General features: G+C 42.5%; 1 protein-coding gene across 2 annotated transcripts in view; it reads left to right on the plus strand.

Annotated features, from left to right (window-relative positions):
• The window catches only part of PRKG1 (protein kinase cGMP-dependent 1), a 1,225,781-nt gene that overhangs the window by 230,756 nt on the left and 978,177 nt on the right, over window positions 1-16,848 (plus strand). The window contains exon 1 of one of the 2 annotated variants that reach the window (XM_088459634.1): window positions 631-1,734. The exons of the other annotated variant lie outside the window; for it this stretch is intronic. Within the exon in view, the coding sequence (XP_088315760.1) occupies window positions 1,427-1,734 (308 nt within the window). The 5' untranslated portion in view covers window positions 631-1,426. Of the gene's footprint in view, window positions 1-630; window positions 1,735-16,848 lie in introns of those variants that run through there. 2 annotated transcript variants of the gene reach the window in all.

Consider the following 16,848-nt stretch of genomic DNA (forward strand, 5'->3'; position numbering starts at 1 on the left):
TACTGCAAGATTCATCTACACCCATATCCTGACACATATCACAGCATGGCAAAAAAAAGCAGGAAGCCAAGAGAGAGCTTAATATTACAAAAAAAAAAAAAAAAACACATGAGCCAATGACCCCCTCCCCCCAAACCCAGCAGAGAGAATAAAACATAATACAAGCTTTAAAACTGGGCACATAAGAAGATACAAACAGTACAGTATATAACAGCTGAATGCAGTAAAATATGATTACGTTACATGCAACAAGCACACTACACATTTAAAAAAGACTCTCCTATGGAATTGGATACATGGGTTGACAAGTCCTGACTTAGAAGTGTTAATTCGACATATGTAAGGAGCTATGGTGGAAAAACCGATTATATGCAATTGAGAATAAAGTGCTGAATAGTTAGCAGACCTCCTGTGTATGGACTGCGAGACGAATATGTTTAACAGCAAAAAGAGCGCTGACAAGGTAAATATGCATTAGCACAGCTGATAAGACCCTAATATGAGCAGAGGAATTGAGCCACCCCTACATGTTGGTAATAGAGGCATCACAGAGAGAGCCTATGCTATAACAGTAGAGGCAGAGAGTGAAGCACTGCGAAAGACATGCCTGCTCTCCAGCACTCTCCTCTAGTCTCTATACTCCAGAGCGCAGAGGATCAGCTCCTGCAGATTTTCTTCCTGTCTGTTGCTCCCTCTGTGCCTCTTTCTCTCCTGTGCTTGATATCCCAGCCCTGACGCAGATAGATCGAAATCACCCTTTACTATAGCCCAGCTTGCTGTAATAATAGTGTCTCTGACAGAGGGAGGGATTTTTTTTTTTCCTCTAGTTTGTGATCATGCATGCAAATGTTCCCTGGTTTGGCTTCTGACTGCTGCCACACACTCTAACAATCACATCATCCAGGAGCGAAGACTTTCTAGGACCTCCGAGTGGTGACCTGTGTACTGATTCCCTGGAGCGCAGAGGAATTTCCTTGGCGAAAGGCACAAGGAAGGCATCTGTTTACGATTGGAAAGGTGGATCTTGCCCAGCATTTGACAGCAGCAGGGACCTCCTCGTTGGATCTAAGTGTAAAAACCTCGGAAGACTGGTGTGACGTGAGCCACTCCAACAGAGGGGGGCTGAGGACCTGCTCATGATTTTAAAGCACGACGGATACAAATACCGACATTTCTCAGAGAGAGACCTGGAAGTTGTATAAGGGAGCCAGCTAAGGGATCCTGAAGGGGAACTTCTCGTGGGGACCAGTGGGACCTTGAAACACACGACTAGGTGAATTGGACGCACAAGCGAGGATCAGGACCTGTTGTTGGGAAATAAAGTTGGAGAAAGTAGGAAGTGGCTGATCCTGCACTTGGGGGGGTTGGAGTGACCGTGAAGACGACGAAGGGAGAAGGAAAGGCAGCAGGAGCCCCTGCCGGGAATATGGGCACTTTGCGGGACTTGCAGTATGCTTTGCAGGAGAAGATCGAGGAGCTCAGGCAGAGGGATGCTCTTATAGATGAGTTAGAGCTCGAATTAGACCAGAAAGACGAGCTAATTCAGAGATTGCAAAACGAGCTGGATAAGTATCGATCTGTAATTAAACCAGCCACTCAGCAGGCTCAGAAACAAACTACCAACACCTTAGGGGAGCAGAGGACCAAGAGGCAGGCTATTTCAGCCGAGCCAACTGCTTTTGACATCCAGGATCTCAGCCATGTCACTCTTCCTTTCTACCCCAAGAGCCCACAGTAAGCAGCAGGGTTTAAGCGTTGTGTCCTTGTAGCATCCTGTCTGTGCTAGTTCAGTGCTCTCTGTATTGTCTGTCCATCCACCTGTGTATAGACTACCTACCTACTGCACCTTCTACTTTCCATTTCTGTCTTCATCCTCTGCAGTAATGTGTAACTAACACTTCTGTATGGGCTATTGTGCACATTTCTTCCCCAAAATCCACAGTAACTGCACCCATCTATGTGTTGTTGTCAGATGTCCAGGTATGTGAAACTACACACTTTCTATGTTTGAAAGCTATATGTAATGTGTTGTATATTGTCTTACACACTAGGGTTGTGTTTCTCAACTCCAGTCCTCAAGTACCCCCAACAGGTCATGTTACAGTATGTGGATATCTTTAATCATGCACAGGTAAGTTACAGTAATCTATTTGCTGGGGCAGTAAATATCCCACAGAAATCCTCAAAACATGACCTGTAAGGGAAACTTGAGGCTTGAGGTTGAGAACCCCTGCTCTAGGGAACTCGGTGCAACCTGAGGATGGTTGAATATCATAGTTCAATATTCATAAGGTGCTTATATGTAAGGAATATTTAAAAGATAATTCAGAAATATGTGCCTGGTAAATGGTGTGGGCACTAACCTAGTTGTGTTTGGGAAGTTGAATACTGGAAGGAACAATGTTGATATTAGGAAGAGTGTGTTAACACATGAAATGGAAAAGTTAGAACAGTAATAGTACATCATCAGTTTCTCTGGGTTATCTCAGAAGTGTGTGATTCAGGAATAGCATTATTTTATGCTTAGTGGTAATTGCTAAGTAGTCTATCACTTAAGTGCCTAATTCAATTAACATGTCTCAGTCCAGCTGTGTTAAACTGGGGAAATGTGGTTACCAACCATTGGTACATTACCACATGTAATAAGGAGAGGATTTCCCCCTGTAACAAACCAGAATTGAGGCTGCAATTTACAATATCTCAGCCAATAGGATTAGGTAAGAATGATACTCACTTTACCCTCTCCCCGTATGACTGAAACTTGGTCAGTGGCTGGGGTAACACGAATATTGGGAGGCTCCAACACTCACAGAGCTAGCATCTAGTCTCATCAGCCTTACTATAAATGTACAATAAAAGTAATGTTTAATATTTTCATCAGTGTTTCCAGCTGTGTTGTTTCACAAATATTATTTTCATATATTAGGATAATACAAACTATTTTAGGATATCAAAGACAAGATAGTTCACCCACAGTTCCCACGTGGGTTGACAATCCAGTGGCACATCAAGATGCGGGTGCTCCAGATCACTCCAGACGCTGAATGTTTTCATTCCCTTACTGTGGAAATGAATCAGAGTGAAGTGGAGAACAATTTGTGGGGCTGAAAGTATATGTCATGAATATGCATTCCCCTTTTATTCTAATTAACTATAATCAGATCTGTTTGTTTTGTAGCTTTGTGTGTTTGCATTGCATGCAAATTACATTCTACCCCAAGTGAACGAGATAGCTAGCAAAAGCTTTCTTACTCATTTTCACCGGTTGTAGATATTGTAATAAAAGACCAATGTTTTCTTTTGCACCAAGCGCCCATGCAATCACTTGTTTCTAAAAGGACTTTTGTTCCCATACTATGTAACTTGATGATGATGGTTGGATCAGCATTACAGCACATGTGGTTTGATCATTCAGTCAACATGCAGTGAAGTTGTATTGCAGATCAGTGAGGCTCCTTGGTTATCCAACATTCTCCAACAAGCAAGTGGAGGCTCAGACAGAGGAAATTGTATATATATTTATTTATAGTGCAGGTGGGGCTGTGGCAGACAAGCCAGGCTGGTATATATATTTATATAATTTTTAAAAGTCAAACTTTAGAACAACCTGTAGTTCTGTAGCTTCTGTGAACTTTTGCTTACAGTATGTCACAGTCCCTTTAACACTGGAGAATCTATTTCATAGGAAGCTTTTGGGTTAACCAGGGACAAGCTTAACCAGTTCATATTTTGTTGAACTATAGCTGCAAGCATGAATAAAAGAGCAAACTAGAAGCCGTAGGTAGACAATATCTAGTGGTACACAAATGACGGCACATTGCAAAATATTGGCATATAACATTCACTGTATGATCCACCTCTATAAATACACAATTACCACCTGTTTTGTGTGACTCAGTAATTTACCCTACCATGTCTTCACACTGTATTCAGATTCACACTTAAATGTCTTAGAAGTAACGCATGGCGTTCTGAAAATAGGAGCGCTTGCTATCAGTATGCTGTCAACAGAAAAAAGGAGAATCACCTCGCAGCAGGTGAAGAGGTATCAAGCCGCACTGTTTTCAGCTCAGTGTGCTTGAAAAGCATAAGGCATCGATTCTAAAACATTTGTTTTCTGCTGCGGCTTGCCATTAGAAAAGGAGGAAAATGTTTTATAAGCCAGTTTATAGGACAAATCTGCACAGTCTAACATTTAGAGCATTTGACAATGCAGTTCATCCGATTTCTATATATCCAGTCACTGATGAATGCAGTTTATATAATCACAGCGTGGGTTAGCTGAATGAATTCCCCAGAGAGGGTGACAGAATCCTTCAGAGTTAAGCTCAAACAGCAGGGACAGTTTATACAATCCTTGGGGACTGCCACTGTCAATCACTTAAAGAATGTTAAACACATTCACTTTCTCTCTCATGCTCTTTAGCAATTTTAGCAGCGCATCCCATCAGTTCCGAGTGTCAGCCTAGAACATCCATACACATAGGATTCATATAATATACATTCATTTAAATGTATTATTATATTTAACGTTGCATGTTAACAAAGTATTTTAAGGATTAAAATACAAATTGAAGAATTATCCTGTTGTACAATAGCTCATATAAATCAATCCATAATAATTTTAGCATTTTACAACTCTTGTTCACACATATGTCCTCTATTTATAATACAATAATAGGAGACCTCCCTCTTAATGAAATAAATAGGTGAGATTTCCTAATGGAATTGGTAGCAAACCCCCCCCCCCCCCGAAAAAACAATTTATGTTCTTATTGTTGAGTCGGAGGCATGACCATATTTTGTTCTGTCTGCCTAGCAATGGAGGTTATGCCTGGTTCCCTAGCAACAGGAGGCTAACATTGGAATGTTGTGCTCTGAGGCATGGAATAATCATATTCTTCTACTCTTCTCCATTCTAGACCATGTCTTCTATCTCCTATCAACAGTTCCCCTCTCTCTTTCTTTTTGTTGACTCATACGTCTGCTTTTATGCCACATTTTGTGTCAGGTGAACCCTGTGTTCTGTTTCGCTATGCCCTTTCATTCAGCTTTAATCTTCCCAGTCACATCAGCCTCTCACAGTTCTATTACTCCATGTTTGATTACCTGTGTGTGCTACTGTGTTACTGGCAATCGATCTCCCATCATGCCATGTCAGATCTGGCGCCACCATTTTTGTTTTACTTTCACTCTTTAACCATTTCAATCACTTTAAGTAATGTAGGCGCTACCTGTCACATTTCTGCCAATATTTGAATACAAATTTCAGGGGTACTTCATCAAGCAGTTGAATCTATTAACTTCAAACTCTCTGCTATAGAGACCACCTAACCAATATGATGATAAGGCGTCTATTCAGCAATGATTTTTTTACATAAAAAATGCGGAAACAATGATTTCCGTATTTCTTATGTAAATCCCCTATTCAGCAATGGGATAATGGAGAAGATAACGTAATTATCTGCTCCATTAATTCTCATCTCGCTGAGTACCGCTCTGTAGGGATCAGCCATTGATCTCCACACTGCTTTAACACTTTTTGCTATTCAGCAAAGCAAAAAGAGTTAAATTACTCGAAAAATCATTACTTTATATAACGCCATCTCAGGATGGCATTATATGAAGAAAATACATTAAATACCCCGAAAACTGCAGGGACAGAGGGAAATTTTCCCATAAGTCCCTGCAGGATCTTGTAGCTCTGCCCAGTCTCCGTCCCTGCTTCCCGGTGACGCCAACAGGTAATTAAGTCCAATTAGAGCATGTCAAACCTGCCTAAATAGATTGACATGTGTATACAGGCTTTATATTAGTCTCTGTATACATTTATGTGCTATTATATTTAACATTTATATATACATTTTAAATATAAAAGCACATAAATATACATGTATAGAGACTAATATAAAGCCTGTGTACACATGTCAATCTATTTGGCCAGGCTGGAGTTGTACTTACCCGTCCGCGTTCACAGCAAAGCAGGGAACAAGACTGTTCCCGAGCGTATGACTGAGCATGCGGAAACGGAAGGGATTGTTTTCGGATACCGATGACAATGGCTTCTGTAACATCGCAGAGAGAGTGTGTTACCGCAACCGCTGTCCCTGCAAAAAATATTGCTGAATAGCAGCCATAACTTTTAACAATTGATAAAAAATCGTGACAATGTTGCCCGATAATATTTTGGACAACATCATCACTGTTGCTGAATAGAGCCCTAGGTGGTCATGGGATATGGAATTATGTACACATATCGAAAATGATAAGGATATTGCAAGTCGCTAAAGCGTTATGTGCCATCTGAAGTGTGAATGCTTTCATGCAAGTTGCGTATCTGCAAATTGACTTAAAATCTGGAATAAGTTACAGTAAGGGTGTGTTATTCCGTATAGTACATGAGTTTTTAGGACAATCACTGATGTGGTGATAAATGAATTATAAAGGATCATATAAGAACGCAACATTTATACACATTATTTACAGGAGTTTATACAATTTAATTTAATTCTAAATACTAAAACAAACCAAGATACTGGTAATTAGAGATGTGTGCGGACCATTGTGTTTTGGTTTTGGTTCTAATTCATCATTTTTGGCAAAACCACCCTCAAGTGCTATGGTTTGAATTCAGTTTTGGATTCCTAAAGAATCTATGAAAATCGCTAAAAAAAAAAAAATCAAGAAAAATCGATAAAAAGGCTATTTTAGACCTGTTTACATTTACAGTCAATCCAAAAAAAGTTCAGTTTTTAATTCCGAACTGACTGCAGAACTGAACTAGGACTCGATTCGACTCGGATCCCCTAAGTTCGGGTCTGTTTGTATTTCAGGAAAACCAAACCGCACATCTGACTATACAAGAGAAATGGGGGTAAATGTTATAGCCTGTGCAATACAGGCATCGGCAAGCTTATGGCAAGTCTGACCGATGTTTTAAAGGAGCAATCATTTAAAAGGCAAAATCAACCATAACATATCAGCTAGACTCGCCAGGATATCAGCGATGCCTGCTGCAAGTCACAGGCTATTATATTTACCCCATGATCTTATGTAGGTAGCCATAGTTTATAATCTGAGATACTTTTTAGTTAGAAAAAATTACAGTAATATAATGTTGAATTTCTAAGTTTCTAACTATGCAGTAATTATTATTTTTTTTGTATTAAATCACATTTGCTGACATTCAGCTCCCTCCTTCCAGGAGGGGGTTATCAGGCTTCTGTAGCGGGGGAGAAGAGTGGGGTGGCACAGTGCAGCGTAACGGGTGTGGCAGAGAGATGATGCAGTGTTGGGGGCGGAGCAGGGCGTGACCGCCCGATCACATCATTTTGGCCCCGCCCCCTCTTCACAGTGTCGAGATAAACTGCATTGTGAAGTAGGGGGCGGGATCATGATGACGTGATTCAGCGTGAATCGTGGCATCGGCCCCCCCCAGCTGCGGGGGTGTGTGTATGGGGATGCAGGGGATCCGAGGCGATACAGGGGAATGCAAAGGGGTGGCGGCCGAACGGGAGATTTGCCTACTTTCCCGGCTGGCCGGAAGCGCCATTCTGAGAGATTGGTTGCTATGGGTAACATCTCCACTTCTAAACACTCTCAATTTAGTAAATGTACCCCTAAATCTCTCTGCACATTTTACATCTGCAGTGCAGCATGGTTTTACCAAGATGCACAGTTACTTTCTATAACCTAAGGGGCATACACACAAAACGATACATTTGAACGATATGAACGATAACGATATCATTCAATGATATATCGTTCATATCGTTCTGTGTGTATACAATGAACGACCAACGATGCGCACTCCCACTGGATGATAATAATATCTTTGGTCGTCTGTACATGCAGGCCAATTTAGATGCTATCGTCAAGAATGAAGAGATGTGGCAGGATGACTTCACTGAAAGATATCCGTCAGTGTGCGCACCCAATATCGTTTTTCCTGCACTACAGAAAGCTCAAGGGAAATCTTTCACTAATATCGTTCATACATCACATTGTCCCGAGTGTATGCGACTTTACTGTATTCCAAACTCTGAATGTTATGATTCATATATAGAATTTTTAGAAGTTTAATTAAATTGACTAGTTCAGAATGGTTGACAGAACCATAAAGTGTGAATAAAAAGTTCTGTTGAATTTCAGAATTCCCGATGTCATACCCCTCACTTTTTCACCATTCGCCTGCCCCATATTTGCATTTTTTTATATCGATGAATTCCCAGTCTGCAAAGGATAAAGGAAATTGTTTTCTTGGGCTGTATAACCCAAGTGCCATATACTCTGTACTAGTTTATATACAGAGAATTGTCCAATTGCAAGAAGGGAACCTTTCCTTTCAACCTTTCCCTGAGGAGGTTTGTGCTATACAAACAGAAAAAAGACAAGACATCTTTTGAAATCTATAGACAGCTCTCTCAGAAAAAGATTATTAAAAAAAAAATACTTTTTATTTTTATTTTACAACCAGGTAATGACAATTGATGTACTCGCCCTTTCAGATAGTCTTGTTCTTGTAGCTTCTTATTCAATTTCTTAAAGAGTCAAATGTAATCTGTAATCATACCCATCTAGGCATTATATGTATTAACGTGGTGCACTGTGTTTAAATGCACTGTAAACTACAGCCAACAATCAGATTATGGCTGCCTTTTCTCTAAAAACAATTTGGAAAATGATAGCCAACATCTGATTGGTTGTTATGGAAGATCCCCTTCCTAATTTATCATTCAAAATAAATTATCTTGTGACAGACCAAGAATAAAAATTCATGCTCAGTAATGACAATGACATAATAGGACACTTTTCTGTTACCCATCTTTTTAGAGAGCTGTATCATTACTCTTCTGCCAATCGGGCGATATGGGAGTACTATTTCTGTATTGTAGACAATTTTGTCCAGCCTTTTGCTTTCGTCTTCTCTCCACAGTGAATCCCATTCTTTGTGGTTCACAAGTTCTCGAGCACTAAGTGCCACAGTAAGAGCCAGCTCCTCGAATAAGATGATGGGAATCCTGGGTAAGGGTCTCTCCCTCTTGGGTAAGGGTCTCTCCCTCTTTGCTATTCATGGGCAAAATTGGTTAAGCTGTGGTTTTCCAAAGTAGTCTACCCTTCAATTAATTCTGGGGAATGCTATACTCTAAACTTTACTAATCATTCCCTGTTATGTACATTAATGTCTGAATTATTGCATGCTCTGTTTTACTATTTCCTATAAGTTTAGGTTAAATTCAGTCTTTTATTAGAAGCCATGTTCTGGAGATTCTGCACCATTTTGTTAGCTCTTGTGTGGATCATCATTGTGTTTGCCATTTGCTAGTATTTCCCTGGGATCCTATCACTACCTAAATGCCACCTGACTTCATTGCATTCCCCATGTTCCATCAGTGCGGGCTGAATTGTTTGATGGCTGTTCCTGAGTCCATACATGCGGCCACCATTCCATCACAATCAAACACAGTCCCCTCATCTTTGTGCATATTTCCTAATACAATGTTTGTATTGGTTCTAAAAATGGAATCCAAAGTTTCTAACGACGCCATACCTGCTTGCGACATTGCTGGCGTTTGGAAGTGCTGTTCTGCCTGGTCCAATCATTTATGTATGTAGTTTGTAAATGCTTTGGGAAATTTAGGCAACCTACTATGACATTCCAAACGCAAAAAAAAATTGTTAACTACTACTTGTCAAATGGATTTGGAGTTTACACACGGTCTCAATGGCGTTTTGTAGTAGTACTGCGCAAACATCGGAGCCTTAAGAATTCAGTATGCAGATTGCATACACTTATGTGGATACAGAGTACTACGTCATTTAAATCTTTGCCCAGTTTTAAGTTCCAATATGAGAGCAGGTTTTTTTCAGTGGCTTAAACATCAGTGTGACAAGTGGAACTTGAGAGAAATGATTGTTTTATTTGAGCCTTGGATGTGAGCTGCTGTTACTATGACAGCTAAAAATGCTGCATCGTACAATATTTCCTAGATTGGATTAAATATTCAAGCTGACTTTATCTTCACTGTAGAGTAAACCACTTTCCTGCATTCCCAAGGAGGGGTGCCTGCTGATTTATTTTCTTCAGGGAATTGGGCACATTGACCAATAAGTAGTGTAGAGCTTATATCCAATGGTTTAGGTTGTGTAACAATTTGTGATAAACCAACAATTACATTTCACATAACATCAATTCACAAATCTTGTCCTGTTACCTTTTACAGTACAAACAGAACATTATTCAATACTTTGAAACTCAGACCAACATCCCTGTTATACGGCAGCAGAAAGCGAAGCTTAATAGCTATATATGACAAGGTTTATGGTCACGTGATCTATTAGACAACAAATCACAGTTAACGTTTGTCTACAGAAACCAACTTTTGGGGGATATTTGGCAAAGCTTTGAGGGGCCTATTCATCATACCTTAAAATTTGATTGGGATATTATGTTTAGAACTCGCATGGAGTTCTACCTAATTACCAGAGGAATTCATCATTCTTCCTCTCCATAACTATCTATTCCGAAAACTGTCATTTTTGTGATGACAGCTTTTCAGGAAATAGATCGTTTTCCCTATCTACTCTAATTTACCGCAGCTGGAATCCGTGCTGTGCATGCACTGTTACATTGGCAAACCCAGCGCATGCGCAGTACTACTTACAGCTGCGGTAATTTTGTGTACCCCCCATCCCTCCCCCCCCGTCCCGCACTTACCTGCCGCGCTGCAGCCTCCGGCTCCGTCCTGCTGGTCTGACACGTGGTCTCCCAGCACACCACAGTACAGTATAGAGAAGAAAAAAAAAGTGTTCTTTTTTTCTAAACTTTATTGTGTTCTGCTGGGAGAACACAGTGTGCGAGCAACCACCGGAGCCAGAGGAGGGACCAGAGCGCCGGAGGGAGCTGCGGCGGACCTGCCCAGCTGGAAGCAGGTAAGTGTCACCTGCTATTCGCCACCTCACAGTGGCGGATAGTACCTCCATCAAATTCTGGAAATACATAATTTTCGGAATTTGATGAATACCATAATTTCCATATGGAAATTAACGCAGGGGGACTTAATGATATCAATGATATCTCCTGTGTTAAGTCTCTTCATAAATACTAAAATAACGTTAATAAAGGAAAATGTCCTTAAAAACGTTATTTTAGTGTTGATGAATAGGCCCCTGAGAGAGATAAAGTAGAGAGAGAGATAAAGTACCAACCAATCTGCTTCTAGCTCTCATTTTTCAAAAACTGCCTGTAAAATTACAGTTAAATGCTGTTTGGTTGGTACTTTATCTCTCTCCAAGCTTTGCTACATCTCCCCCTTTATCTCTTTTCACCAGCACCCACCCATCTCTCAGTGCCCCTGCCCTCACGTAGATAGGCAATATTTTGTTGGGTCGTTCTTGGGGGCTGTGCTAAACAGGCAAATCAATTAGCGGCAAAGTGTCGGAGAAACGGTCAGAACGCTGGCAATGTTTACTGTATCACTGCAGTAGTTTAAACCGAACCTAATCATTTAAACTGTGTGCAAATCTAAAGACAACCAATTGCCTGCGGGACCAGTTTCATTTGTTATTTATTTATTTATTTTAATTAGTACAGTCTGTTGTGAAATGATTATCTCTTCCCAACTGAGACGGTATGATTAGTAGCGCAGCTAGCCTTCTAACCAGCATGACTCACCTGGACATTGCAGTGTCTCCTCACTGTTGGTGCCTCTAAAGCAGGGGTGGGGAAGCTTTTGTCTGCTGAGGGCCATTTTGATATAGATAACATTATTTGCGGGCCCGGTGCAGGCCACGCCCCCTCCATGTGACTTCACATAGGGGAGGGGCCACAATCACCGATGGTTGCAGCAATGCCTGGAGCAGCCTAGGGACACTCCAGGCAGCACTGCTGCTTAGTTTCTGGTTGCAGGGTGCCATTCTAGGCACCCTGCTAGCCAGATGGGGCTAGCAGAAAGAAGCTCCGAGGGCCAGACCAAATGATTCCGCGGGCCTTACACGGCCCCCGGGCCTGAGGTTCCCCATCCCTGGCCTACACTACTAAGTGTAATTTATGTAGGACAGGAGGCTAGCTGTGCAGAGATAGAGAGCTATCTAACTGAGCCTTTAGCACACTCATTTCGGGTTTCAGTCCCAAATGAATGGTGGGTAGAGGGAACAAAATTTTTTGTACCATGTTATAACTTATTATCAGTCTCAAATCCAGGGACTTTCCTTTGGTTTGTGCCTTTGAACTGCTGTCTGATATAGGCAGGGTAATTGTAACGGCCACCAGTTTTATTCCATTAGCTGGGATGAAATATGTTTCCCACTAATGTTTCATCGCTGCACCTGACTTGCGTTTTAATGCCATGTATGCAAAATGATAACTCATCCTATACGGGAAACAGTCAGGAAGCCGGCGGACGCAATGCTGACCGCCGGCTTCCTGACTGCTAAATCCCGGTAAGGGTTAAATGACAGGCATCAAAATCTCGACGCCTGTCATTTTACCTACGCTGGGAGACCGGCGCCCGGCATCCCAATCAAAGTGATGCCGGGCGTGGACAGCCGCGGGGGGGAGGAGGGTTAGGTTTAGGGCTCCCGGGGGGCACTTAGGGTTAGGCACCCCCCCGGGGGGTTAGGGTCAGGCTAGGGGAAGGGGAGTTAGGGTTAGGCACCCCCGGGGGGAGGTTAGGGTTAGGCACCCCCCTGGGTGACTTAGGTTTAGGCTGCAGGGAAGGGGCGGTTAGGTTTAGGCACTTAGAGGGGGGATAAGGGTTAGGCACTTGGGGGGAGGTTAGGGTTAGGGTTAGGCACCCCTAAGGGAGGACACAGAAACAGACAAATCTCAGGTGCATAACTCCAAATTACTGATAATATACTGTATAAATGCAATAACATTTTGCAATCAATAGAGGTTTTTAGCATAATCATGGCCAAGGTTATGGGCCTACCCACCATATCCAGGTAGGTAGGTCCCTAACATACTAGGGTTCAAATCCAGAGCGCAAGACACCCCCAAACTAGCCCAGCGAAGCCGCCCCAGGGCACGGCCATAGTAAGAAAAGTGCAGTGTAAAAGAGATAGTTAAGAGCAGCCACAACTGCATATAAAGAATGAAAATAAAAAAGTGAAGTACATGTATAATAAACAAACGGTTAAAATGTGTTATTATATATATTCAGGGTGTGCAGTCCAGTAACCTTTCCTATATACCCCTGAGGGAGGATTAGGGGGTAGAATAGGTTAGTTTATACTTACCTTCCGACGTTCGGGATTTCCACCTGTGTCGGGCTGCCGCTTCCGGGATTTGAACCGCCGGCCATGCGGCGGGCGATAAATCATACCGAATCCTTCTATACTATGTGTCCATACCCATTTGTGGTTATAATTACAGTCGCCGCACAGTCTTTTGGATGCCACTTGTTGCATTTCAGTGCTTTCAAAGCATGTCACTGCACTTTGCTCTCTATGGAAACTCATTGTACAAACCCACTATGGGTTAACATGAGCTGTTTAATCAGCATTTTGTGTCTGTGTGTTTTTTTTCACATTCATTCCACTGGCCTTTTCATTTCAGTGGATTTAAGCACTACATGTATAAACTCCGTTGAAATTGCCTAGTGACATGAATGAAGCTCCCTAGCATTGTTACCTTGTTTTTCCCAGCATCAATAGAGATTCTATTAGCCTCTATTGATGTGTGATCAAAGCAGGGACTTCTTTATCACCAGCCAATGATATCGCGACTAGCATTGGATACTGCTTGTGATTGGCTAAGTAGCTAAGGGAAGTTCTGGTCAAGTCAGTCAGTTGGCAGTGGGGGCTCAAAGCAGTTTGTGTCATCCGTTGTGACTTTTACTTTCTAATATTTTTTTTCTTAAGTACAAGAAGAAACCTTTTCCCTGTGATTACAAAATGAAGCTTTCCCTTCCATTGCAAGACAAATATTTCTCAATATCTAAAGAAGATTTCTTGGATTACAAGTTAATGAAATTTCCCATTGATTACGAAAAGAGTTTCCTTAGATTACACATTTTTCCAGTGAATTACAAGAAATTGATCACCTTGGAATACAAAAAAAAAGTTATTTTTATATAAAATGTATAAATTGGTGAATGAGGGTTTGTGAAGCTAGTATTTAAGTGAGTTTATTTAAAAAAAAGTGTCTGTATTTTATTTTCAATTTTTTCACTACTTTAGTCAAATGGAATGGGGTCTGATGGACCTCTTACCCCTATCCTGAGGCTGCTGAGATGGTCTTTCCAGGGGTCCAAATAACCCTTATTGTCCCAGTACCCACAGCCCACCGGTGGCAAGAAGAGCCTCAGTACACAATTCATGCACAATATAGTACATGAAGCTCTCACGAGCAGGGCCCTCTTCACTCATGTGCTTCTCCTAACTTTCATCTTCTCCTTACTCCCCACAAGGGCACCTAACACCTGCTTGCTGACACCCTGCTATGCTATGATGCAGCAATGTGTATAAACCATGTCCTCGTCCTGCATTGTACTGTACTGTAAGTCACTGGTTTCTTGATCACTTATTTGTTTATGTACTTTGTGAGGCGCTGCAGAACACTTGTGTTGCCATATATTTACAGGATTATAATAATAATAACGTGACCAGGGCCAGATTAATGGCGGGGCGACATGGGCGGTCGTCCCTGGGCCCCCACACGTAAAGGGCCCCCACTCGTTAAGGGCCGGAGGAGACGGAACCAGTTCCGCCTCCTCTGACCCACCTCAGCCCGGCGCCGCAAGGAGCCTCTATTTGCCGGGTGCCTGCTCAGATTTTGTAACTAGCGGGTGCCTGGCTCCCTCCCCGCAGCTGCAGTCGGAGCCGGAGGCTGAAGCTCACACTTTAGCTCCGGCTTACGGCTCCTGCAGTGCACTATGGGAGAGATGTCATGACGTCTCTCCCATAGTGCAGAGGAGCTGGAGCAGCCGAGCGGAACAGACTGCAGAGGGAGCGGGGCTCAAGGTTAGTATTAGGTTTTATTTTTATTTTATGCAAGAGGCTTTACTACTGGGGACAATACTCGGGGGGGGGGCGGCATTACTACAGAAGGCACTAGTACTGGGGGCAATACTCAGGAGGCATTACTACTGGGGGTATTTATACAGGGGCACTACTAGAGGGGACATTTATACAGGGGGTACTACTAGGGGCAATACTTGGGGAGCATTTATACAGGGGGCACTACTACTAGGGGCAGTACTCGGGGGGCATTACTACTGGGGCATTAACATTGGGGGCATGACTACTGGGGAGCATTACTATTGGGGGCACTACTACTGGGGGGCATTACTCAGGGGACATTACTATTTGGGGCATTACTACTGGGGCACTACTACAGGGACCATTACTATTGGGGGCACTAGGGGCATTATTACTGGGGCACTACAACAGGGGGCATTACTACTGGGGACATGACTACAGTGTGCATGACTACTGGGGGCACTACTAATGGGGGTATTGCATAGAGGGCACTGCATAAGGGGAACCACTCCTTGGGGCACTGCATTGCGCATACCCCCAGTTTGTCCACATTTAATAGGGGCCCCCACATGTTTGTTGCCCAGGGGCCCCCACAGACCTTAATCCGGCCCCTAAAATGAAATTATATCAAGACTCTAATACAAAATATATATTTTTTATAAAGCTGAAATGAATGTATCTGTCACCTTCTCCTTTAAACAACAGTAAATAGGTATTTTTGCTGCAGAACTAATCTCACTGTAATAATGTACTGTAAATATATTTCTAAAGTTTTAGCATAAGGGGCATGGTTCAGGTGATCCTTGTCATCGCTGTCATCGTCAACTCCCATCTTGCCCCAGTGATTCGCCTCCTTACAGTCACATTTGTGTCTTTCTTGTGGTCAGCATGGGACGCGTTTTACACAAATTTGCTATTACGGCACTTTGCCCGCACTTACACTCTCCTGCCTTCACCAGTCAGCATGGGAACAAACGTGTGACACTTATTGGTGTACATGTGGAGTTGGTGAAGACATTTTACATTGGGAAAAAAATGCAAATTGTGTTTACATCCAATTCTATTTTATTTTTTTGCTTCTTCTAGGCAGCCATGCACAGTCCAACTTATAACAGGGGGATTCCAGTCTCTGGATTTCCCTGTTAATAGTAAGAACCAGCCCAAGCTTTCTCACTATAGATGGGAGACCAACCGTTCGTCTCCCCACTCTACTGGAAACCGGATTGAAGTTAATGGGATAGTTATTAGAAAAAGTCATGTGAAATGAATGGAAAATGGTCCATGCTACTTCTGGACGCATTTGTGTATGCATGCAAAATCATATAATCACTGGGAACCACGTCTTAAACTCATATACCAACACGTTGGGGCGGATGCTGAATTTAAGCTCCTTTGTATCCAAAGGGCAATCATTACAATTAGCATACTAGTTGTAGACTCAGCATTGTTTGTCAAATGCATCTGAATGTTTAAAGTGTGTGATATTCTTTAAGTACATCACAATGCTGTTGAGACGTGCTGATATTGGCGTCCCAAACCCCCTCCGTCTCAACACAAAGCACTAACTTAAACACTAATGTGCTTCCCAGCATGGCTGCGGCAATTTAGGGGGTGGGACAAATACTGTAGCGTGGGGTCCCCTGAAAAAGCGTTCGGGATGCTGGAGGTCAATATACCAGCACTGAAATCCCGACAGCAGCTGGAATCCCAACCGCCAGCATCCCGACGGTAAGTATTGGGGTTAGGGAGAGGGTTAGGCATAGAGAGAGGGTTAGGCTGTGGGGGGGGGGAGGGTTAGGCTGCGGGATGGGAGGGTTAGGGTACTTACCTAGTTGGGTCGGGCTTCTGACTGACGGGATGCCGCTG

This window comes from Taudactylus pleione, unplaced genomic scaffold, assembly GCF_031769625.1.
Source record: "Taudactylus pleione unplaced genomic scaffold, aTauple2 ptg000918l, whole genome shotgun sequence".
NCBI classification, from domain to species: Eukaryota; Metazoa; Chordata; class Amphibia; order Anura; family Myobatrachidae; genus Taudactylus; species Taudactylus pleione.